Below are 25,463 nucleotides of genomic sequence, written 5' to 3'. Positions count from 1 at the left end.
TGTCAGGAGTACAGAATGTTCGAGCGGACCTTCTCAGTCGACGAGGACAGCTGTTGCCGACAGAGTGGACCCTTCACCAAGAGGTTTGCCAGTCGCTGTGGGACCTGTGGGGTTGTCCGCAGGTGGATGTCTTCGCAACTTCCAGGATGAAAAGACTTCAGCTGTATTGCTCCCCAGTTCTGGACCCGGGAGCAGTAGCAGTAGACGCCCTACTTTGGAGTTGGTCGGGTCTAGACATATACGCTTTTCCCCCGCTCAAGATCCTCGGGGAAGTGATGAGGAAGTTCGCGGCATCGGAAGGAGCGAGGATGACACTCATCGCCCCCTTCTGGCCGGCAGCCGACTGGTTCACAGAGGTGATGTCCTTCCTGGTAGACTTTCCGAGGACTCTGCCCTTAAGGAAAGATCTACTCAGACAGCCCCACTTCGAGAGGTACCACAAAAACCTCCCCGCTCTGAGTCTGACTGCGTTCAGACTATCAAGAAGTTGGCCAGAGCGAGGGGTTTTTCAAGACCTGTGGCGAAAGCGATTGCCACCGCAAGGAGGCCCTCCTCAATCGCTCTGTACCAATCGAAGTGGGCTGTCTTCAGATCCTGGTGCAGGAAGAAGGGCATTTCCTCCACCACAACCTCTGTGAGCCAGATAGCTGACTTCCTTCTTTATCTGAGAGAGGAAGTGAAGTTGGCTGTTCCAACTATTAAAGGCTACAGGAGCGTGCTTTTTCTGTAGTCTTCAGGCACAGAGGACTCGATTTGACTAATAATAGAGACATTCATGATCTCATTAGATCTTTCGAGACTAAGAAGGTCATCCAGCCTAAAGTACCCTCGTGGAACTTGGATGTGGTGCTCAAATTTTTTATGTCGAGTCACTTCGAACCGCTTCATTCAGTTTCTATCAGGAATCTGACGAAGAAAACGATCTTCCTAACCGCTCTGGCGACGGCGAAGAGGGTTAGCGAAATCCAGGCCATTAGCAAGCAGATTGGGTTTCAGACAGTAATGCGATTTGTTCTTTTAAGTCCCACGTTCTTAGCAAAGAACGAGAATCCTTCCAACCCGTGGCGAGGACCTTTGAAATCAAAGGGTTGTCAGAAATAGTTGGAAATGAACGTGAGAGATTCCTGTGTCCTGTCAGGGCTCTAAAGTTCTATCTGCAGAGAACTAAAGCTTGCAGAGGTTCGTCTGACAGTTTGTGGTGTTCAGTGAGGAAGCCTGATCTTCCTATGTCGAAAAACGCACTGGCGTTCTTCATCAGAAGTACGATTAAAGAAGCTCATGATAAGTGCAGTGATAGTGATTTGAAGCTTCTGAAAGTGAAAGCTCACGAGGTGAGAGCTATTGCTACTTCGGTAGCGTTTCACAAAAATATGGCGCTCAAAGATATTTTGAATGCCACATTTTGGAGAAGCAATTCGGTATTCGCTTCACACTACCTGCGGGAGGTGAAAGTGACATACGAAAATTGCTTCTCCCTCGGACCATACATTGCTGCAGACACTGTTTTGGGGGCAGGAGGTAACACTCATCCTATCCTTTAGGGATTAGGGGGGTTTTTAACTTGTGTTTTATGGTTGTGGGGTGACCGCCTGGGGCGGGTCTCCCTTCCATTAGCTTAGTTAAGTGGGATACCTTTGGTAAACTAAGCCAGGTGGTGGTATTTTTGTCTCGTTGCCCTCATTAGTATGGTCCATGGTCTAGTCACGTCGTGGTCTCGCCCCTGTTGACAGATCATCTGGAGTGCACCAGCTTCATAGGTCTCTACCTTGCTGGCAACTCTAGTAGCACAAGCAGACTTACGTGGCAGTAATCACGAAGCCAGCTATGCTAACAGGTAAGGAACCAAGATATCAAATATCTGCATATATGTGTTTCCTAAATCCTCTATTCTGTCTCTCCCACCACCAAAGGTGGGATTCAGCTATATATATATCTGACAGGTAAGTTGCATGAACAAAATGATATTGTAATGATACAATTAAGTTTGTTCATACTTACCTGGCAGATATATATAATTAATTACCCGCCCACCTCCCCTCAGGAGACAGTGGAAATAAAAATTATGAATAGAAAATGGGAATGGTTCCTGATACCCGCCTCCCAGCGGCGGGAATGGGTACTAACCACCTGACTCCCACTACGTGTGTCGTAAGTTTTAAATTCTGTCGGTCGTCGGAAATTATCAGCTATATATATATCTGCCAGGTAAGTATGAACAAACTTAATTGTATCATTACAATATCATGTTTTCTCCTCAGTTGTGCTGGACCTATGGGCAGCTGCAGAGGAAGCGTTCCAACATCCGTGGCCAACCTCGTAGTCGACGCCTTTCCCCCGTTCTGCCTGATTCACAAGGTGATCAGCAGGGTGCGGGTCACCAGCAATCTTAGGATGATTCTGGTGGCTTCTGTACCTCGTGGCTCTTCTCTCGGAGGCACCACGAGAGATTCCCCATGACACAACCTGCTGTGTCAACCGCATGTAGAATGGTACCACCAGGCAGTTCATTCCTTGTGTCTTCATGGCTGACAGTTATCCACCATCTCTGTGAGGGAGAGGTCTTTTTGCCAGGCAGCAACAGAGATGGCTGGATGCCTCAGACAATCCTCTGCAGCAGTATACCAGGGAAAGTGGTCTGTCTTCTGTGGTTGGTGTCGTAGACGGAATCTCTCTATGCTCAGAGCCACTCTTCAGCAGGTAGCGGATCTCCTCATCTTTCTTCGCCGAGAGAAGCTCCTCTCTGCTCTGCAGTCAAGGATACAGCACCACCCTGGCCCTAGTCCTTAACTGCGAGGAGTTGATATTTCCTCCTCCATGGAAATATCTCTCCTAATGAGAAGCTTCGAGCTTGCCCAACCAGGGAACTCAGGCCCCCGAGGTGGGATGGGACTCTTGTCTTAAGGAGTTTGACTCGTAGATCCTACGAGCCTCTCTGGGAGTCATCAGACAGGGATCTGACCCTCAAGACCGTCTTTCTGCTGGCGCTAGCATCGACGAAGAGAGTAGGAGAACTTCACGGTCTTCCTTCGATGTTAAACACTCGAGGGGATGGGGATCGGTTACGCTCAATGTCGTCCCAGATTTCGTAGTGAAGACTCAGAACTCTTCGGTCCCTGCCGCCAGGTTCGAGTCCTTCATGATCCCCTCCCTAGAAGATTTCACCGATTTGATGCGGAAGAGATGCTGCTTGTCCTGTGAGGGTGCTATGGCGCTACCCGAAGAAAACTCGACACCTCAGGCCTGAGTGTCGACACCTCTTCGCTAGCACCGGGGTGACCAAGAAGAAATGTCCAAGAACACTGTTTCTTTCTGACTTCATGAGGTAATCAGTAAAGTGTACGAATCAGACAGGAGTGCCAACACCAGTACCTTTCGTCTGAGCACCCACGAAGTCAGAGGCATTGGTCCAACCCATGCATTCTGCAAGAACTTGTCCGTTGCACAGGTGCTGATGGCAGAGGTGTGGTCCAACCAGACCACCTTCACCTCCTTCTACCTTCATGATATTGCCCACAGGTCCTTGGAAACCTTTCCTTGGGACCTGTGGTGGCTGCTCAACAAGTTATGTAGCTTACCCAGCTCCTTTACAGGACAAGGTAGCGTCTTGTCCTTGTGATACCACATGAATAGAGAGTGAATGGCTCCTCTTCCTCCTCTTTTCTTCCCTCTCCCTGCGGGCAGAGGTTAGCGGTCGTCACAACGCTGGACAGGACGACGATGCAGGTTAGCTACATAACCGAGCTCCAGTCTATCCCTTTCATCAGGGATGGAAGCGTTTATCCGTCCCTTCCCTAGCAAGGGGGGAAGCAGACACCAGTAAGAAACAAATCCAATACTTTTTTGGCTTCTTACTCAAGTTCTAGTTCTTGCTTGCTATTTAGCCCCAGAAACCATACCGATGCCTTTTAATAAAGGTGAGCGAGCCAGAATATTCTGGCATTTCCAATTTAGCGGTTCTCTAGTATTATAACAATATTTTACCTTAGAAATAGTGCTAAAGGAACCTATTTCACTGGGCGACATGGGCCCTTCGCCCAGAAATAGATTTTTCCTATGTCAAAATCCCATTTTTCCTAACTATACAAACCTGAGGTCCTTTACAAATTGTCCCACCTCATGCCACCCCTCACTCTGTTCCTGGGCCTAAAGCAAAGTGATATGTTTACCTCCAGTCGGGCAGGACTCCCGACCTTCGGACAAGCAGTTACTGCCGAACTACCTTGTAAGTAAATCTTACGACTGGTCCAGCTGGCGCTGGATAGTAATTCCCTATGTAAAGGACCTCAGGTTTTTATAGTTAGGAAAAATACAATTTACTTCCAAAAATTGTGATTTTGGGTTTGTGCAGGGGGGCAAAACCCCTCTAGCCAGGTGAGGACACAGTGTCCCAAGTCTGGTTAGGAAAGGTTAGGTTAAGGTTGCTTTGGTAGTGGCCTGGGTTAATCTAATTAATAGTGGCATGTCAGGTCTTTCTTTGGAAATTGCAGTTTTGTACATGAACTTTCCTGTCAGACATATACTTAGCTTAGTAACGTCTCTGACGTCACGACAGAATTCAAAACTCGCGGCAAACGCGACAGGTAGGTCAGGTGATCTACCTTACCCGCCGCTGGGAAGCGGGTGTAAGAACCAACATACCTTTCTTGCCAGATTTTTTCTGTCGTCGGTGTCGACCACACCTGTTGTCGGTACCTCTTGACAGTTGGATTCTTTTCTCGTTTTCGCCCTGGATTGTTTCTACGGACTTTTGGTGAAGTACCCAATCTTTTGGCCTGGCATTCGCGATTTGTGGACAGTTATTTGACTTTTCTTTGGATTTTTCTTTGGATTCATGATGTCTGATGTTGATACTAAGAAAACTGCTATGTTTATGGATTCATGATGTCTGATGTTGATACTAAGAAAACTGCTATGTTTAGAGTTTGTTGTATGACTGAGTGTAAGGTGAGGCTACCGAAAGCTGCGGTAGACCCTCACACAGTATGTTTGAAGTGTAGAGGGAATGAATGCACCTTTAATAATCCTTGTAATGAATGTGAAAAGCTGAATGAGGATGAATGGAAGTCTTTGTCTTCCTACTTGAGGAAGCTTGAAAAGGATAAAGTTAGGAAAGCTTCTTCTAGGAGCAGTAGTAGATCTTGTATTAGCGAGTTGGATATAGATAATCCTATTTTAGAAGTAGCTCCTTTGCCAGTTTCAGCTCCTGCTCCCTGCACCGAAGCCGAAGATGCGCCTTCGGAAGTGGCCTCCATGAAAGCCACCATTCGCAGTATGGAGATGAAAATTAAACGTTTAGAAGGTAAGAGTGATTCCAATAGTGATTTGTGCAGTGAACCCAGTGCAGTGGAGGGTGCGTCTGATCGGCTCCCTAATGCTTCCAGGCCTAGACCTCTTCCAGACTCTCAGTCCCAGTGGAGGAGGAAAGTCGAAAGCCGCAGGAAGGTTAGGGAGCATCCCCACCGGTCAGGCGTCCCCTCGGTAGCTCCTGTTGATTGTTCCCAGGCTACCTTGGATCGCTCCAAGAGAGAAATATTGCGCCAATGCTTCTCGTCTTCGCCTTCGCCTTCTCCTAAACGAGGATGGAGCTCTTCGGAAGCCTCGCGCCCTTCGAAGAGAGCCTGGAACGCTCCCTGCGCCCGTCCATCCAGCCCTGAAGTTTTTTCGGAAGAGCCTGAGGTGGAAGCGAAGAAACGTAAGAGATCTCTGGAGTATCGTTCCCCGAGCAGAGATCGAGCCTTGTCACCTGTTCAAGAGTTTGTGAATTCTGCAAGGGTGTTGGCTAACCTTCAGGCGCAGATTTCGGCTCTGGCTGGCTCTCTTTGCGTATCGTCTCGTCGTAGGAAGGACGTCTCGCTTCCTGTAAAGAAGTCCAGGCTCCCCTCTCCTGACTCTCGCTATTCGACGGAAGCGGCCCGCTCACCTGTGCGTTCGGATTCTCGCAGGAGACTTTCTGCTTCGGACAAGATCCCATCTGCGTCCAAGCGCCATTCGCCTGACAGACAGGATGTCTTTGTTTCTCCTTTGGACAAGGAGCAGACTGCTCGTAGGAGATCTTCGCCCTACAGACGCTCTTCTCGAGACAGGATCGCTCCCCTTGATAGGCACCAAGAGCCTAGTAGGCGCTACTCGCCTCGTAGGCGCTACTCGCCTCGTAGCCGCTCCTCGTCTCGCCTCCACTCTCCTGTTGACAAGCGCCCTAAATCGGACAGGCGCTCTTCGCTGGACAGGCGTCAAGAGCTTGTTAGGCGCGTTTCTCCTGGCAGAGCGCTCTTCTCCTGACTTTCACTCTCCTCGAGTTAGGCGCCGAGATCCTAGCAGGCGCTTCTCCCCTTGTAGGCGCTCACCTAGTAGGCGCTCGTCGCCAGAGATCCTCTCTCCTCGGTTTAGGCGCCAAGAGCCTGGTAGCCGCTTCTCGTATGGCAGGCGCTGTTCGCCTGGTAGCCGCTCTCCTTTGGATAGGCGCCAAGAGCCTGATAGAAGTTTTTCTTCAAACAGGCGCTCTGCTCCTGACAGCCGCCTTACTCCTGTTAGGCTCCAAGAATCTGGAAAACGCACTCCTCCAGAAAAGAAGGATGTTGCAAGTAGGCACGTTTCTGAAGCTTTGTCTCCAAGATGTAAACGTCTTACTTCCTCTAGAGACTCTTATAAGGATAGTGCGCCCTCTAAAGGATCATGAGGGTTCTTCAGCTCAGGAAGAACAGGATCCCTCAGAAGAAGAAGGACCAAAAGACTCCTCTGTTTCCTCCTATAAGAGGTTGACAGATTTGCTCCTGCAAGAGTTCGGAGATATCCTTTCTCCTGTGGCTCTCCCTCTCCTCTTTCTTTATTCTCCACTTCGAAGACGTCGAAGGTTTCGTCTTGTGTAAGGATGAAACCTACTGTTTCCATGAAGAAGGCGCTTAGAGGTTTTGGGGAATGGCTCCTTTCTGGAAGGAAGAGAAAGGGGAAGACTGTTTTTTCTTTCCCTCCGTCTAAAACTGACTGGCAGATTGGGATTCTGGTATGAATCGGGCGAACCTTTAGGCCTCGCTCTCCCTTCGTCTGCAGACTCGGACTTCTCTTCATTGGTGGATTCTGCTCGTTGTTCCGCCCTCCTGTCCGCCAAGACTACGTGGGGGATGAACGAACTTGACCACCTACTGAAGGGAATGTTCCGAGTCCTGGAAGTTTTCAACTTCCTTGATTGGTCTTTAGGAGTTCTGGCTAATAAGACCCAGACCCCTGATTCACTGTCTCCTGAAGATCTTAACTGCGTCCTCACTTGCATGGACAAAGCAGTGAGAGACGGCTCGAGTGAAGTCTCCTCACTGTTTGGAGCTGGAGTTATTAAGAAGCGGTCAGTCTACTGTTCGTTTCTCACTAAGGCAGTTCACATGCACAAAGGGCCTCTCTTATGTATGCTCAACTCTCTCCTCTTCTGTTCCCCAAGAAAATTATTCAAGATGTCTCGAGTGCCATTCAGCTAAGGCTACTCAGGACATGTTAGCCCAGGCGGCCAGGAAACCTCGCTCTGTCTTCCAACCCAAGGCCAAGAAAGAGACTCCTCTGAGACAGGAGCCCTTTCGAGGAGGACCCGCTGTCAGAGGTTCTTCAACCAGAGGAACTAGACCTTTTAAGAGAGGTAAAACCTTCTCTAGGTCAGTCAGAGGGAAGAAAGAGCGATCAAGGACTCCAGACATCAGTGGGTGCCAGACTACTGAAATTTGCCGACGTCTGGGCCCACAAAGGGGCAGACAATTGGTCCCTATCGATTGTCAGCAAAGGATACCTCATTCCCTTCTCGTCAAGACCACCATTGACGACAACTCCGAGGGAGTTGGTGGCCAAGTACAAGGACCCCATCATGAATCAAGCCCTTTCTCTAGCAGTAGATCTCATGCTAGAGAAGGAGGCTATAGAACTAGTGAAAGATCCCCGCTCTGCGGGTTTTTACAACAGACTATTCCTAGTTCCGAAGAACTCAGGAGGATGGAGACCGGTTTTGGATGTAAGCGCCCTGAACGTCTTTGTAGAAAAGAGGAAGTTCGCCATGGAGACAACTTCCTCAGTGTTAGCGGCTCTTCGTCCAGGGGACTGGATGGTGTCTCTAGACCTTCAGGACGCTTACTTTCATGTGCCGATCCATCCTTCTTCACGGAAGTATCTACGATTCATGATGGGAGGAATCATCTTCCAATTCAAGGCCTTGTGCTTCGGCCTGTCGACTGCACCCAAGTTTTCACGGGGTTAATGAAAAACATGGCGCAGTGGCTACATTTGGAGGGAGTGAGGGTGTCGCTTTATCTCGACGACTGGCTAATCAGAGCAGAGTCTCAAGAAAGATGTCTGGAGGACCTTCAAAAGACCCTTACATTGGCAAGTTCTCTGGGACTTCTGGTGAACTTCCAGAAGTCTCAATTAATCCCCAGTCAAGAGCGGATCTATCTGGGGATTCGGATAGCTTCTCTGGCTTTTCAGGCTTTTCCGTCGCCAGAGAGGATAGCTCGTTGCTACGAGAAAATAACGACCTTCCTAGAGAAAGATGCATGCACAGCGAGGGAGTGGATGAGTCTGCTGGGGACACTCTCCTCGTTGGAGCAATTCGTTTCTCTAGGAAGGTTGCATCTCAGGCCTCTACAGTTCTTCCTATACCAGAACTGGAGGCGTCTCTCCCTAGACCTGGAGTTCTCCTTCAAGATCTCAAGGGGAATCAAGAGAGACCTTCGGTGGTGGAACAACCCACTTCGTTTTGTGGAAGGAATGTCTCTTTACATGCCGAACCCCAACCATGTGTTGTTTTCCGACGCGTCGGAAGCAGGTTGGGGAGCGACGCTCGGGACAAGAGAAGTGTCAGGCACCTGGAAGGGGGATCAGGTGTCCTGGCACATCAACAAGAAAGAGTTGATGGCAGTCTGGATGGCATTGAAAGCCTTCGAGCCCCACGTCCGAAATGCAGTAGTGCAGGTCAATTCGGACACACAACAGCCTTGGCGTACATCAAAAACAGGGGGGGGACACACTCCTTCTCCCTGTACGAAACAGCATGGGATCTTCTGCTGTGGTCTCAAACAAGGAAGATCAGTCTTCTCACCAGATTCGTACAGGGAGAAAGGAACGTCAGGGCCGATCTCCTGAGCAGGAAGAATCAACTCCTGCCTTCCGAGTGGACCCTCCACTCAGAGGTATGCCAAGACCTGTGGAGAAGATGGGGCAGACCTCACATCGACCTCTTTGCAACAGCAAGGAACGCAAGGATCGAACTTTACTGCTCCCCGATCTCAGACCCAGGAGCAGTATCAGTGGATGCGTTTCTCCTAGATTGGACAGGTCTAGATGTCTACGCCTTTCCCCCCCTTCCAAGTACTGGGACAAACCCTCAAGAAATTTGCGATCTCGGAGATGACAAGAATGACGCTAGTAGCTCCGTTCTGGCCCGCCCAAGATTGGTTCACAGAGGTACTGGAATGGTTGGTGGACTTTCCAAGAGCACTTCCACAAAGACAAGATTTGCTCAAACAACCCCACTTCGACAGGTATCACAGAAACCTCCCCGCTCTCAATCTGACTGGCTTTCGACTGTCAAAAGTCTTGTCAGAGCGAAGGGGTTTTCGACAAAAGCTGCTAAGGCTATCGCCTCAGCTAGAAGACCTTCGACCCTTAAAGTCTACCAGTCGAAGTGGGATGTCTTTCGCCGGTGGTGCAGGAACCAGAAGTTTTCCTCTTCCAGTACCTCTGTGACTCAGATAGCAGATTTCCTAGTTTTCCTCAGAGAAAAATGCGGTTTGGCAGTATCTACTATTAAAGGATACCGGAGCATGCTGGCTGCTGTGTTCAGACATAGGAATTTAGATCTTTCTAATAACAAAGATCTGCATGATCTATTAAGATCTTTTGAAACTTCCAAGAAAACTTCGAACGAAGTTCCAAGTTGGAATCTGGACGTGGTTCTTCGTTTCCTGAGGTCCTCTAGGTTTGAGCCACCAAATTTAGCCTCCTTCAAAGATCTTACGAGGAAAGCTCTCTTTCTCATGGCTCTAGCATCCGCTAAAAGGGTTAGTGAGATTCATGCCCGCCCTAGAAGAAGTAGGGTAGGTTTCAGGAGATTCCGTGGTTTGTTCCTTCCTTCCTTCGTTTTTAGCAAAGAATGAGAACCCCTCAAATCCTTGGCCAAGGAGCTTTGAGGTTCGTGGATTATCTGCCCTAGTAGGGAAGAACCTGAAAGAACTCTTTGCCCTGTTAGGAGTTTAAAATACTACCTTCAGAAGAAAACCCTTAAGGGCATTGAGGACAGACTATGGTGCTCTGTAAAGGACCCCAGCAGACCATTGTCGAAAAATGCGCTGTCTTTCTTCATTAGAAGTCTTGTGAAAGAAGCACATAGATCTTGTAATGAAGAACATTTCAAGCTCCTAAAAGTCAAGGCTCATGAAGTGAGAGCCATTGCCACTTCCTTGGCCTTTAATAAGAATATGTCTCTTCAGAATCTGATGAAAACTACATTCTGGAGATGTAATTCAGTATTCGCCAACCACTACCTAAAAGACGTCAGTATTACGTATGACGAGTGCTTCGCATTAGGCCCGTACGTATCGGCGGATTCGGTGCTGGGGCAGGGAGCTGGAACATATCCTTAGTAGTTTTTTCCCTTGTTTTTGCTAATTGAGTTCATATGGTTGTATGAAAAATGATGCAGGTAGGCATCTTTTTTCGTTTCGTAATACTAATAACTTTAGTTTGGTTAGGTGATCGGATTTGGTTTGAAGCTCCCTGCGTTGGTAGTGGACAGGTTCTGTCATAGAAGAGGGCGAACCCCCATTGACATGATCCGACTTGGATTCTACTAAGTAAGCGGATATCAAGTCCCGTTAGTAGACCCAAAGAGTCTTTTCAGCTGTAGGTCACGCCCTCGCTGTAGCTCTTATGGCTATGCAGACTAATAGACAGTATCTATGAAGTCTTCAGCCTAAATAGGTAAGAACCAAGGTTATTTTTATCCTACAACAGGTGTTGTTTACCTTTTCTTTGTTATTTTCTGTCTTGTACCCTCCACCAAGGGTGTCAATCAGCTAAGTATATGTCTGACAGGAAAGTTCATGTACAAAAATGATATTGTTATTTTACAATAAAGTTTTGTACATACTTACCTGGCAGACATATACGATTGATGGCCCGCCCAGCCTCCCCTCAGGAGACAGGTATAAGAGAGAAAAAATCTGGCAAGAAAGGTATGTTGGTTCTTACACCCGCTTCCCAGCGGCGGGTAAGGTAGATCACCTGACCTACCTGTCGCGTTTGCCGCAAGTTTTGAATTCTGTCGTGACGTCAGAGACGTAAGCTAAGTATATGTCTGCCAGGTAAGTATGTACAAAACTTTATTGTAAAATAACAATATCATTTTCCTATAGTATTTGTGTTGCTTATTAACAATGTCATCATTATTTAGAGATACCAGTAGGACCAACCTAGTTTTATTAAAATTTTGTATGCTAGGCCTATATATATATATAGGCAAATTCAAATTTGATTCATTTACATGGTTTCAGAATCAAGCCTGCATGAAATGGATGTTGACCCTGGGAATCTTGTAAAGGAAAATCAGAAGTCTTCTTTAACAACAGAGGGTGGTGGAACAAGCAAGATTACAAGTTCTCCAAGACCATTTTTTAACAGAGTGAAAAGTCCTTTGTTGGTGAGTTCCTTCTGCTGTATTTTACCAAATGCTTCTCTTTTCAATTTCAGGTATGGAACGGCTTTTGCATTGGCTAATGACTACTAGCTATATATCATGAGGTACAGTTTACCAGTAAACTGGATAAAACAGTACTGTAGTATATGGTTAATAAGGCATAGGCTATTTCATTGCCATGTAGATGTTGTAAGTTTGTTGCTTTTCTTTGTGCTTTAATTTTTTATCAATGTTGATTTGTTAACATGAAGTTTGAAAGGGCCTTTGTTGAAAGGTTCACCATTATACAAGTACTACAGATATTTTGCTACAAGATTCAGCATTACGTACTCGTAATAAGTGCAAATATCATGTAAGGTTGTATGTATCTGCCTTTGATACTGCTGAGTTTTCTTATGGACTGCATGCTAGGTAACCAACACAGGCTCACAGGCTCTCTGATAATGCCAACTTTGGTGCAATGCCAAGTTCTCCCCAGATACGACTGTATGTGCTTGTAGTGCACCATAGACTCCTGCTGCCCTAATGGTAACTTTGCTGAAGAACTTGCAAGAGAGTAGCTGTCCCTTGATATTCCAATTGACCTAGCTTTTGGTGCATTTCTGGATTTATTTAAGGCTTCCCCTTTTTTCAGCTGCTCTTTGTAGAAGTCATCTTATCAGAGAAACCTCCAAAGTAGCAAGTGCTGGCCTTATTCCTCTGACACTGCTACTACCTACCTGAGGCATGATGACTGTCCTGGACTTCAGTTTTTACAGTTCAGGTAAGATATCCAGAGAGGAATCAGCCTTACCTTCTCAGGTAAGATATGCAGGGGAATCAGCTTTACCTTCTTGCTTAGTCCACACATTGTCCTTGAAACATACTCTTGAAGACAAAGGAAGACAGGTTGTTGTACTATAGTACGTACTAGGTTTCGTGGTGAGTTGCATGCATGGGACTGTTCAGACATTTGGTGTGTTCTTTTTTCATATAAGGCTCCCAGTGTGCACATGTATGACCATTTGACTATATCAATGGTTCCCAAACTTGTTCAGACTGGTGTCCCCTTGGCTTCCTGATAGATTCCTAGTGCCCCCTCCCCCCAATGCACATATACGAGCATTTTTTCTTCTGGTGTGTTTCAAATTGAAAACTACTAAACACAAAGATGTATTTCACAAATAATACTCAATTTAGTAAACCATTTTATTTGGTTTCACAATAACTGTTAATGGGATGGGTGTGCTTGGTGCAAGGATATCTGTTTCTCCACATCAGGTCATTTTAAGTGTTTCTTTGCTTGGAAAGAAGGAAGGCAACTGCACCGAAGCCCCATTCTACCAAATATGATGTTGGAAAGACGATATAATACATCTTCACCTTGTTCCACAATACATAAAATTAAATGCTCTTAATGCCACCCTGTCACCCACCAGTCACCCCCTTTTGCCTCACCAGTTGGTACTGCCCACTTTTGGAACCACTGGTCTCTATCCTGTACTAGTTTGGCTTCAGCTAATCATACAGAAATCTCCAGGAGAGTTGCCTATGGTTTGGAGTGTTAGAATAGCACTTACAAGTGATTGTTTAGCTCATTCTTGAACTGAACGGTCATTGAGAAAGTACCATGGCTTCTTTGTTGAACCTATCTCTGATAAAGGATTCTGGAGGCAAGGCCAATTTTTTATGGCTGTTGTCTTTGCTCGCTCAGTGTCTTGGATTAGGCTAAATGTCACATCTGTGGTTCAAAAAGTGTACTGTTAAGTAAATCAGGCAATCTGCTTCCCCCCACTGTTGACATGCTAAATGATAAAAAGACTTCACCCCTTCAGGTAGACTTTAGTGTTCAGACTGGTAAGTTTCATATGAGATACTATTGCTCTTCAGAACAGTTCAGTCTTGGCTTCCCATTTCCTCTCTCTGAAGAGTAAAATTGAGACAATGGTGATGAAAAGGACCTGTGATAGGTCAGACTCCTTGATTTACTGTGTGGCCTCTTTCAAGCCCTCCAGGTGTTGAAAGCCACTGTGGCCAAGCTTTTGGGGGTTGACCACACTTGGGCTGGCTCAGAACTCAAAATAACCAGAGAGACCTTGCTTCTTCCTCATAAAAGATACAAGAGTCACCCTTTGCAGTTCCAGCTCAAATGGGAGGCAAGGGGAGGTAGGGAGGAGGAGAGAAGTGAATGTCTCCCTGTTCAGTATTCATGTGTAGGGGGTGCATGTCATGTCATTGGGAGATTTGCATTAACTGGGGACAGAGCCTTAATAAAGCTAAATTGACCAATAAACAATGAAATATAACAATTTGCACCATTCAATACCTAACTTAAACTACATATACGTACTACTATATGTACCTGTAAATAAAGTGTATTAATGTACATGGTACAAGAAATACTGTACATACATATGTATGTAGTAAAATGTGGAACCTTACCTTTCAAGCGAGGCGATCTCCGAAAGTGGCGACAGAGGAGGAGGACAAATAGCAGAAAACATGAACACTCAACTTTACGAAACATTAAAAAATGGCAGAAAACATTAATACTAAACCTTACGAAACACATTAACAAATGGCAGAAAACATTAACACTTAACTCTACAAAAAACTTAAAAATTAAATTTTTTCTTCTTCTTTTTTTGATTTTTACATTTTTTTTTTACTTTTTTATACTTTACGTTTTCACATAAGTGACTTACCAAATAATTACATTAGCTGTACGCTTTCTTACTTGGCAGTTGAAAATTCAAATTCCTGGCGGCGGTAGCAGCGTTGCCATTTTTTGTGTAGGTGTTGCAGATCCCGCCCACTTTTGGGAATGCCTGGTACTGCTGAGCTTTAGACTTCAATTCGTTTTCTGCTGGCCACGGGGTAGCACCGGTGGTTTGTTGTTGCAGTCAACTTTCGTCGCCATTGTGGATTTTTTCTTTTTGGTGATGTACAATTTCTTGGTTGGCTTTTTTGCTTCATCAGTTAGCTGCCTAGTTATTAGCAAGTTATTACGAAGATGTCTGATGCTAGTTCTTCTTCAGTTACGTTTTGCAGCGGTGGCTGCAAAACTAGATTAGCTAAACTATGTTACGATTCGCACTCCAAGTGTGTTAGATGTAAGGGTCAGTGCTGTAGCAAGGAATTAACTTGTGATGAGTGCTGTAGTTTAGATGAACAAGGTTGGAAGACTTTTCAAACTCATTTGGATAAGATGGACAAAGATAGGAAAAGGAAAACAGCTCTTAGAGCGGGTAGTAAAACTAGAGTAGAGACAACTCCCGTGCCTTTAGAGGCAAACAAACTGTCACTATCTTCTCCACTGTTATCGAATATTTCACCTACTGATAGTCCTCCAACTTCATACCAATTACTCCAGACCAGGTATCCCATGTTTCCGATCCCAACACCATTTCCTTGTTAGAGTCCAAGATGGACAAGAAATTTGAGTTCTTGGCGAAATCCATTATGGATTTAGGTATGTCGTTTCGTGCGTTCATAGAGAAGTCAAGTGAAAAGGCCAGTGTTAGGCCAAGTGTCAGTGTCAGTGTCGTGTCCAAGGAGGCGGCTGTCCGTTCCCCCTGTTCTCCTAGACAAAGGTCACTGTCATACTCCCCAGCTCCTGGGAGAAGACATACCGGAGGTCGAAGGGAGACTGGGGGAGTTTGCCCACGGTCAGTCGCCAACTCTGCTGACATAGTCGACTCGCGAGTGCCCAGAAAACGCTGCTGGAAAGACGTAGATATCAGTGACGTGCAGTTGTCGTCTGACTCAGAAGTGCAGTCGCCTGTGTCGAGGCGAAAATTGTGGAGTGATTTAGTGTCGCGTCTGTTGAAGAGATACGCCCAGCGTACGAGAGGGATGTTGCCGCCTGTTAAGAAATCCAAGGAGCACTGGAGTTCACAACCTTCCTGCAGTTTTGCACTGGACTAGTTTTTCCGGGAAGATCATCAGTCCTCTTCGGATAGCGTAACTTCGGACGGAGTCAGACGCTCACGTGCATTACAGCCCTCGCGCACTTGTGAGACTGCCTCGCCTAGTTGTGTATCGATGGGAGTTTCGACTCGTTCGCCTCATTCGTCTCGAGCTGTTTCGACTTGTTCGCCTCATTCGCCTCGAGCTGCTTCGACTCGTTCACCTCATACATCTCGAGCTGTTTCGACTTATTCGCCTCGAGCTGCTTCGACTCGTTCGCTTCATACGTCTCGAGCTGTTTCGACTCGTTCGCCTCATATGTCTCGAGCTGTTTCGACTCGTTCGCCTCATATGTCTCGTGTTGTTTCGACTCCCAGTCGTTCGTTTTAGAAGAAGAGCCGTACGACAGCCGCGACTTCGTCTTCGCCTAAGGATGATGCGAAGGCCAAACCCTTGCTAGAGGATTCCGCTTTGGGTACCTTTAAACATCAACTTCAAGAACTGATGGTCTTTTTGAAGAAGACAACGAGCCAGACGGAAGAGGGAGACGGGGTATCGGCCGTCCTGTCGGAAGAGGAAACTCAAGACCAGGATTCGAAGCCCTCTTCTGCTTATTCTAGTCTGTTAAGGTTTCTTTTACGGACTTATCCGGATTTTTTTGAACCAGCTTCGCCTTCTTCACCTCCGTCGATGTTTGTGAAGGATAGGAGATCAGTGCCTTCGGGGTTACTGAAACCAGTTCTTTCTCAGTCCTCGAAGAAAGCACTGAAGGAAGTAGAAGAGTGGCTTGCTAAGAAGAGGGAGTCAGGCAAGGCTTCGTTCACTTTTCCTCCATGGAAGCTGCAGAATAAAACTTACAGGTTTTATGCGACAGGAGAAGTTCCTTCTTTGGGAGTTTCTGCCTCCTCCCAAGGAGACTTCTACGGTCTTGTGGACTCAAACAGAAGAGCAGCATTCTCGGCTGCGAAAGTGTTGTTCTCTTCACCTGAGTTGGATCACCTGGTGAAGAACTTATACAAGTTGATCGAAGTCTTCAGTTTTCTGGATTGGACTATTGCAGCGTTAGCCAGGAAAAGTGAAGATTGCCAGTCTCTAGATGAGGATTCAGGGGAATTGGCTGCCCTATTCACTATGGGAGTGCTAAAGAAGAGAGAATGGTGGTGCTCCCTCACATCTCGAGGAGGAACCGTAACCAAAAATCGGCTTTGTTGTTCTCCCCCCTGAGTAAATCTCACCTGTTTCCAGAAGAAACCATTGAGCATGTGCTGTCGGACCTCGAGAAAAAGTCCACCAATGATCTCTTGCAGTCTGCAAGAAGACCTAAGGAACCTCCAGCAACAGAAGCCAAAGCTTCTCCTCTACAAAAACATCCCTTTCGAGGAGGTAAGTCGAGGTGGCAGCAGAGACCAAGAACAAATCTACGAACCACCTCCAAGTCTACCAAGAAACCTTCCTTTAAGACAGAGAAATGATCGGAAGGTCCCTCACACACCTGTGGGGGCAAGACTCCCCGATTACTGGGAGGAATGGAGTCGAAGAGGAGCAGAACAGTGGGTAATTCAGGTGCTTTGAGAGGGATATGTGATCCCTTTTACGCAGGATCCACCACTGTACAATACACCTGTCTGTTTGACAGCATACTCGACAGGATCAACAAGAGCTTTGACTTTAGCCAAAGAAGTAGAAGAGCTCATCAACAAATAGGCCATAGAGGAAGTAACAGACACGAACTCCCCAGGGTTTTACAACAGGCTCTTCGTAGTCCCCAAGGCTTCAGGGGGATGGAGACCTGTGTTGGACGTAAGCGCTCTCAACCTCTTCGTCCGGAAGACGAAATTCCGAATGGAAACCAGTCGATCGGTAATGTTAGCCATCCAACCGGGCGACTGGATGGTATCTCTAGACATGAAGGATGCATACTTGCATGTCCCCATCCATCAGGACTCCAGGAAGTTCCTGAGATTCGTCTTCAAGAAGAGAGTCTTCCAGTTCAGAGCTCTCTGCTTTGGTCTGTCAACCGCCCCTCAAGTATTTACTCGGATTCTAGCTCCTCTGGGAAAGTGGCTGCATTTGTTGGGGATCAACACAGCTTTTTACTTAGACGACTGGCTCCTGAGAACCAGGTCCAGGCGTCAGTGTGTGAAGGACTTGGAGAAGACACTTACTTTGACACAACAATTGGGTATCATAGTAAACACGGAGAAGTCCCAATTGATTCCAACTCAGAGGATTCTCTATTTAGGGATGATACTAGACTCTCTAGCTTTTTGGGTTTTTCTCTCCCCGAAGAGGATAGAGTCCTGCCTGTCAACAGTCCAGCAATTTTTGGTTCGCTCGTCCTGCTCAGCACTTGAATGGATGAGCCTACTCGGGACCCTGGCTTCAGTGGAGAGTTTTGTCAGGTTAGGACGCCTACACATGAGGCCGCTTCAGTTCTTCCTGAAAGCAAATTGGTCTCGGAAGACACAGTCAGACTCGCTAGTTTTCCCCCTGACGGAAGAGATAAAGATGGATCTTCGTTGGTGGCATTCGAGGGAAAGATTACAAGAAGGAATCTCCCTAGTCGTGTCAAACCCTGACCTGCAGTTCTTCTCAGATGCCTCAGACAGCGGCTGGGGAGCCCTCCTAGGAGACAAGAGAGTGACAGGTCTGTGGACAGAACAAGAAAAGACCTTGCACATCAATGGGAAGGAATTGAAGGCCATCCTCTTATGGCTACAAGCGTTCGACCATTTAGTCACCGGAAGAAACGTAGCGGTCTACTCGGACAACACCACAGCGTTGTCATATGAACGGAAGCAGGGAGGGACCCACTCGTTCTCTTTCAACAAGATAGCCGAAGATCTCCTCACCTGAACGAACGAGAAGAGGATCACCCTTTTTCCAAGATTCGTGAAAGGAAGAATGAACGTACTTGCAGACGAACTGAGTCGGGTAAATCAGGTGTTACCAACAGAATGGACTTTGAACGAGAGAGTGTGTCAGGACCTCTGGAAGCTTTGGGGAAGACCATCGATAGATCTATTCTCCACATCGAGGAACAATCGCCTTCCCATTTTCTGTTCTCCGATTCCAGAACCATTAGCATGGAGAACAGATGCGATGCTGCTAGATTGGACAGGATTGGACGTTTACGCTTTTCCTCCCTTCGGAATAATAAGAGAGGTCTTAAACAAGCTTCAATCACACCAGAATGTGACAATGACCCTAGTGGCGTCATTCTTGCCCAGGAAAGAGTGGTTCCCGGACCTTCTCAATCTGCTGGTGGATTTTCCCAGACTACTTCCACAAAATCCATCGCTTCTCAGACAACCCCATTTCAACCAATATCACCAAGGGTTGTCCGCTCTGGCCCTGACAGGATTCAGACTGTCAGGAACCTGGTCAGAGCAAAAGGGTTTTCGCAAAGGGCGTCAGAGGCTATTGCTAGCTGCAGAAGAAGCTCTTCTGCCAAGCTCTACCAGTCCAAGTGGAGAGTTTTTAGGTCAGGTGCAGACGACATAGCATCTCTTCTTCTGAGACATCTATAACAGAAATGGCAGAATTTTTGTTATTTCTGACGGACACCAAGAAGTTGGCCACTTCAACTATTAAAGGATATAGGGCCATGCTTTCATCAGTTTTCAAGCATAGAGGCCTCGACATTCATCAAATCAGGACATTAGTGACGTGATCAGATCCTTTAGTTCCTCCAAGATTTTCAAGCCTGAAGAAGTGGAATGGAACTTGGATGTAGTTTTAAGGTGGCTCAACGGCCCCCAATTCGAACCATTGAATTCTGCAACCTTGAGGGACGTAACTAGGAAGACACTATTCCTAGTTCCCTTAGCCACAGCGGGAAGAGTAAGCAAGTTGCAGGCGATGAGTAAGGAAGTGGGTTCCGCCCAGGACAATGCAGTTTGCTCTTATGTAACAGACTTTCTTGCTAAAAATGAGGATCCTTCGAATCCTTGGCCCCGTTCTTTCAAGATAAAGAACCTAACGGACTTAGTCGGGTTGGAAGATGAGGGACGTACATTGTGTCCGGTCAGAGCCATCAGACACTACCTGACTAGGACAGAAACTGTGAATGGAGAGTCGAGCCGACTCTGGTGCTTGGTGAAAGACCCGTCTCGGCCTCTTTCAAAGAATGCAATGTCCTTTTTCCTGAGGAGTTTGATCTGAGAAGCGCATGCCAAAACTCAGGAACATGCTCTTAGGGTGCTGAAAGTGAAAACGCATGAGATTCGTGCAGTAGCAACGTCATTGGCTTTCAGACAGAATATGTCTCTATCCTCCATTATGCAAACTACATTCTGGAGGTCGAAATCGGTGTTTGCATCGCACTATTTGAAGGAGATAGAAGCTACTTACAAAAACTGCTTTAGATTGGGACCGTTGTCAGTAGCGGGAATGGTGTTGGGGGAGGAAGCATAGGGGGACTCGGTTTTTTCCCTCTACTATCTCCTTGCCTTAAATTTGAGGTTTTTTGAGTTTGTGGGAAGCCTGGAGGTACATGTACCTGAAGTACCCACCAGTCCTTATATCTGGTTATGGGTACCATATGGTTTTTAGTGTAGGTGATGGTTTTTTGTATGGTTTTTTATCTGGTCTTTTCGACCAGGGCAAGGGCAAAAAATTGTTATTTTTTGTCAATCATCGGTGAATTTCCATGATTGCAAAAATCCCACCATTATTAGGGACGACCCTGGCCTTTACTGCCATGTCTCCTACATGTGATGAGAGTGCCGACCAGAGGCAGTATCTACCTGTAGCTGCTCTCTCACAAGGTAAGGTACTGCAGACATTATATATAATGTGAGCACATGACTGTTATTTTTATTCAGAAAGCTGTCCATATACCCACCTTCTGGGTAATGTGGAGTCAGCTAATGTAATTGTTTGGTAAGTCACTTATGTGAAAATAATATTTTAATGATAAAATAAGGTTTCACATATACTCACCAAACAGATGGACGTTGCGGCTCAACGAATTGAAGTTAAAGCTCAGCAGTACCAGGTATTCCCGAAAGTGGGCGGGATCTGTATCACTTACACGAACAATGGCAGCGCTGCTACCGCCACCAGGAATTTGAATTTTCGAACGCCAGGTAAGAAAGCGTACAGCTAATGTAATTGTTTGGTAAGTATATGTGAAACTTATTTTATCATTAAAATATAATTTTTTTACAAAATTTCAATTTCTTCACCACTTTCAACTTTCTGTTTTTTCGTATCACTTGATCTTCCTGTTTGCTTACTCCTACTAAAGGCCTCTTTAAGAAATAACTATCCAAGGAAGATTGCTTCTGCCTGCTTTTCACAATGTTCCTGAAACAACTCAGGCAAATGGCATCGAACTGTGCAAGCATACCTGTGTAAGCCTTTTCGGGGTGTCTTTTCTACAAATGATTGCACTTTATGACAAGCAGTTAGAGCATCCTTAATTTCTGCTGTTGTCATAGGGTCCTCCTCCTCCTCCTCGTTGCTGCTAGAGAACTTCTTGAACGATGTTATGTTGCATGGCCTCCAACTCCTTCCGGTCATCTGTCGTAAGCTCCTCTTGGTGCTCCTCGAGAAGGTCATTGATGTCGTCCTCGTCGACGACCAGCCCCATGGACTTGCCGAGAGCAACGATCTCGTCAAGATCTGGTTGAGAAAGTTTCAGGATCGTAAACTGTTTCTGAATCTGCATCAGCTTCGCCCACGTCGAATCCCTCGAATTCTCGGGCGGATACGGCATCAGGCCAGAGTTTCCTCCATGAAGAATTCAAGGTTCGCCTCGAAACGTCATGCCAAGCTTGATCGATGAGTCAGATGCATATGACGATATCGAAATGCTCCTTCCAAAATTCACACAAGGTGAGGTTTGTGGTATCGGTGATGTCAAAACATCTCTTGAAGAGATGTTTTATATACAGCTTCTTGAAGTTCGATATCACTTGCTGGTCCATGGGCTGGAGGAGAGTGGTGGTGTTAGGCGGAAGATAAAGAACCTTGATGAAAGAATACTCCTTTAGGATATCTTCCTCGAGGCCAGGAGGATGAGCAGGGGCTTTGTCCAACAACAGCAGACATTTCAGAGGGAGGCGTTTCTCTTCTAAGAATTTCTTCACTGTCGGGCCGAAACACAGATTTACCCACTCGGTGAACAAAAGTCTTGTTACCCAAGTTTTCGCATTAGCCCTCCACATCACTAGAAGCTTCTCCTTTAGCACTTTGTGGGCCTTGAAGGCTCGAGGAGTCTCCGAATGATAGACAAGTATGTAGGGGCTTGACTTTACAATCCCCACTGGCGTTGGCACATAGTGCGAGCGTAAGCCTATCTTTCATAGGCTTATGCCCGGGTAGCTTCTTCTCTTCCTCCGAGATGTACGTCCGATGAGGCATTTTTTTCTGAAAAAGGCCAGTCTCGTCACAGTTGAAGACTTGCTGAGAGCTGTAGCCTTCGTTGATCGTCATCTCGTCGAACGTCTTAATAAAGGCTTTGGCTGCTTTCGTGTCCGAGCTGGCAGCCTCCCCATGCCACACCACCGAATGAATGCCAGTCCGTTTCCGGAATTTTTCAAACCACCCATGAGAAGCCTTGAAGTCTGGGGTTGGCGTCGATGTCCCTTCTCCTCCGTCGTCTTTGGCCTGGGCAATCAGATCACCGAAAATAGCACTCACCTTGTGGCAGATTGCCGTCTCGGCTATCGTATCTTTGTCTTATCCATATAAGAAGCAGCCTCTCCATCTCATCATGCACGTGGCTGCTCTTGTTGGACAAAATAGTCATGCCCTTGGAAGGTGTAGCTGCTTTGATGGCTTCCTTCTGCTTAAGGATGGTGCCTATCGTCGACGGATTTCGGCTGTATTCCTTAGCGATCACACTTAACCGCATGCCAGACGCATACTTCTTGATTATCTCCATCTTTGTCTCCATAGAAAGCATCCTCTTCTTTCCGTGAACTTCAGCAACTTTCTTGGGACCCATGACTATACGTAATTAAGTTACTAATTAAGTTCTCACACAACACGATAATGTACAAAGCGAAATCGATAACACGAATTTACGTTAACAAACGAAATCGTATATGTGAACGAACAAATTCCGCGTGCGTACAATAATGCTGGTGTGACGAAGTGACCGAACAACGCCTTTACGTAGAGCATGATGGGATAGATGCTGACCAATAGGAGAGCAGGATCTTACGACACTGACTAGCATCAGGAACCAATGGGAGAGTGGGAGGATGGTGGCGAGTCTACAGAGTTAGAGGTGCGCGAGTTTTAAAATTGTTCTTGGTGGTCTGGGCAAATCTTGGGACTTTACAGTAACGCCCTTTCGTAACCTGAATTATTTTCGTATGCAGAGGCAAAAAAATCTTCGTATTTGCTTTCGTAACTTGAATTTTTCATAAGTTGGGACTTTCATTTGTCGAGGTTCCACTGTATTGTTTTGGCTAGGTGATATTACCCCTGTCCAATACTAGGAGAGAGGAACCAACTCAGCACTGAATATCAGTTGTTTCTGCTGGCTGGTGCTGTCAGCAGTGTTCAGCAGTTGCAGAATTTTTTAGGATTGTGTACTTTTAGTTTGATGAGTTTGGAAGTTTTGGTGAAGCACTCCTATATTTTGGTAGCCATATCAGCAATATTCAGCTATAGACAGGATTATTTTATCGAAATAGTCAATTTTGCCATTGGAGTAGACTTTGTCTTAGTTTTTAGTTCGTTAGTATCTTGACATGTCTGAAACTAGTTCTCAAGGTACTAGGTATGGCAGCAAAGGCTGCAATACAAGACTTATTAAAGCGTGTTATGAGCCACGTATGCTCTTCCAAAATGACTTGTGGGGAATGTGTTCAGTGGGATGCTAAAGCTTGGAAAACTTTAACCAGTCACTTGAATAAGTTTGAGAGGGATAAGAAGAGGAAAGCAGCTTCTAGGGGGCTAGCAGTAAGAAGCGTTTAGCTAGTAAGGATATTCCTACTAGAAATGTTTCTATTTCTCCTGATCAATCTTGAAGCGTGAGTAGACCAAAAATTTTCAATTATGTTACAGGTGATAGAAGTTAGGAGCATCTGTCAAGCACTCGAGTGGGTGGGGATCTGTTGTCCTTGAGCAAAAAACTTGCATCATTTCCAGTGCTAAAGTCAACTGTCTGTCAATAGGATGGTTAAATGGCTGCTTTTTTTCTGATGTTATGCTTTGAATTCACTCCATGCTTCTATTTTTTTAATTGCCTCAGTCTACCATGGTCTTAAGAAGAAGGTTTAATTCCGAATTTTAGATTATGTTACTGTTTTTTTATCCCTTTACCTCCTCTTTTGGGCATTTGTGTAACGATATTTGTGTAACTTACGGACTCTCATGAAAAATGATACACATACATATTAATTACTGTAGTAACCACTTATTACGTATATGGATAGGCAGTATCATTGCATACTTTAGTCATAAGTACATCCTAGCTGTCCAGGCTAGTGTCCATATATAGCCTAGGGGCAATGGAAACAAGGAAAGGAAGAGGAGTGGAAAAAGAAGGAATCTTTAACCTTGTAAGAAGCAATAGACCTTTGTCTTGTAAGATAGAAATGCAGAGGAAGTGTGGAAAATGGGAGCAGGAAGAGAATTTCATAGCTTGTTAATGGCAGATAACTGTTGTAATCTAGTTCCAATTTATGGATTATTTTTATTAATTTTCTTTGTGAATTTTTAAACTGTATTATTCAGGCTTAAATTAATGGAAAGAATTATTACCAAATTTTCTGATATAATACATATATGTATGCAAAGGTTGAAGAATTTGCTAAGATTATATATATATATATATATATATATATATATATATATATATATATATATATATATATATATATATATATATATATATATATATATATGGCATTGTAATTTCATCTTTCTTTGCCAAGGAACAGTGCCCATAGGTTTTTATTTTGCCTATCCAGGTGTGTACAGATATTCACAACTAAATTTTATTTATTTTTATTTTTTACAGATTTCTGTCAACAAAACATTGAAAATGGCTTCCATTTCTCCAAAAAAGCTGAGTGAAGAGTTCAGAATTGCTGATAAAGAAAATGTGTCTTTGAATATTAATCGGCCAGAAGTGAATGGATCTGATAAAATAAGGCATAGAAGTGAAGAGGATGAAGGAGGCAATCCTTCAAAAAGGCAGAGAGTTTTAATAGATCAGGATACTAATTCATTTAACAAAAGCTCTGAAAAAGATTTCAACAAAGTATGTACACCAAATAAGAAAGTAGGTAAAGTCACACAGGAAGAAATAGATCGTATTCTTGATGAAGCGTCTGATGCAGATATAAGTTGTGTGTCAAATAATAGAGATTTATGTGAAAGTGATACTGAAGTAGAAATGGGAGAAGGTAAAGGAAGCAGAGACAGAGAAACAGAAGATAAAATGTTAATGAGCAACAAAAATAAAAATTTGAAGGGTGGAAAAACCAACATTAAGAAAAGGAAGAAAGATTCTGACAGTGACAGTGAGATGGATGAGCCTCTGTCAAAGACTAAGGGTAAGACCAACATTAAGAAAGTAAAGGAAGATCCTGATGATAGTGACAGTGAGATGGATGAACCTTTGTCAAAGACTAACGGTAAGACCAACATTAAGAAAGTAAAGAAAGATTCTGATGACAGTGACAGTGAGATGGATGAACCTTTGTCAAAGACTAAGGGTAAGACCAACACTAAGAAAGGAAAGAAAGATCCTGATGACAGTGACAGTGAGATGGATGAACCTCTGTCGAAGACTAAGGGTAAGACCAACATTAAGAAATAAAGGAAATCCTGATGACAGTGGACAGTGAAAGATGGAGAACCTTTTGTCAAAAAGACTAAGTAAGTAACAACCATTAGGAAAGGAAAGAAAGATTCTGATGACAGTGACAGTGAGATGGATGAA

At 45.3% G+C, this 25,463-nt stretch overlaps 1 protein-coding gene across 3 annotated transcripts in view; it reads left to right on the top strand.

Moving 5' to 3' along the window:
- Positions 1-25,463, top strand: part of LOC135198897 (uncharacterized) — a 57,784-nt gene that overhangs the window by 32,151 nt on the left and 170 nt on the right. For 2 of the 3 annotated variants that reach the window (XM_064226844.1, XM_064226845.1), the window contains exons 2-3: positions 11,523-11,668; positions 24,537-25,299. In XM_064226844.1, the coding sequence (XP_064082914.1) occupies positions 11,540-11,668; positions 24,537-25,299 (892 nt within the window). In that variant the 5' untranslated portion in view covers positions 11,523-11,539. Of the gene's footprint in view, positions 1-11,522; positions 11,669-12,299; positions 12,429-24,536; positions 25,300-25,463 lie in introns of those variants that run through there. The other variant, XM_064226846.1, reaches the window with a different exon arrangement.

This window comes from Macrobrachium nipponense, chromosome 23, assembly GCF_015104395.2.
Source record: "Macrobrachium nipponense isolate FS-2020 chromosome 23, ASM1510439v2, whole genome shotgun sequence".
NCBI classification, from domain to species: Eukaryota; Metazoa; Arthropoda; class Malacostraca; order Decapoda; family Palaemonidae; genus Macrobrachium; species Macrobrachium nipponense.
This window is presented reverse-complemented; position numbering and strand designations above follow the sequence as displayed.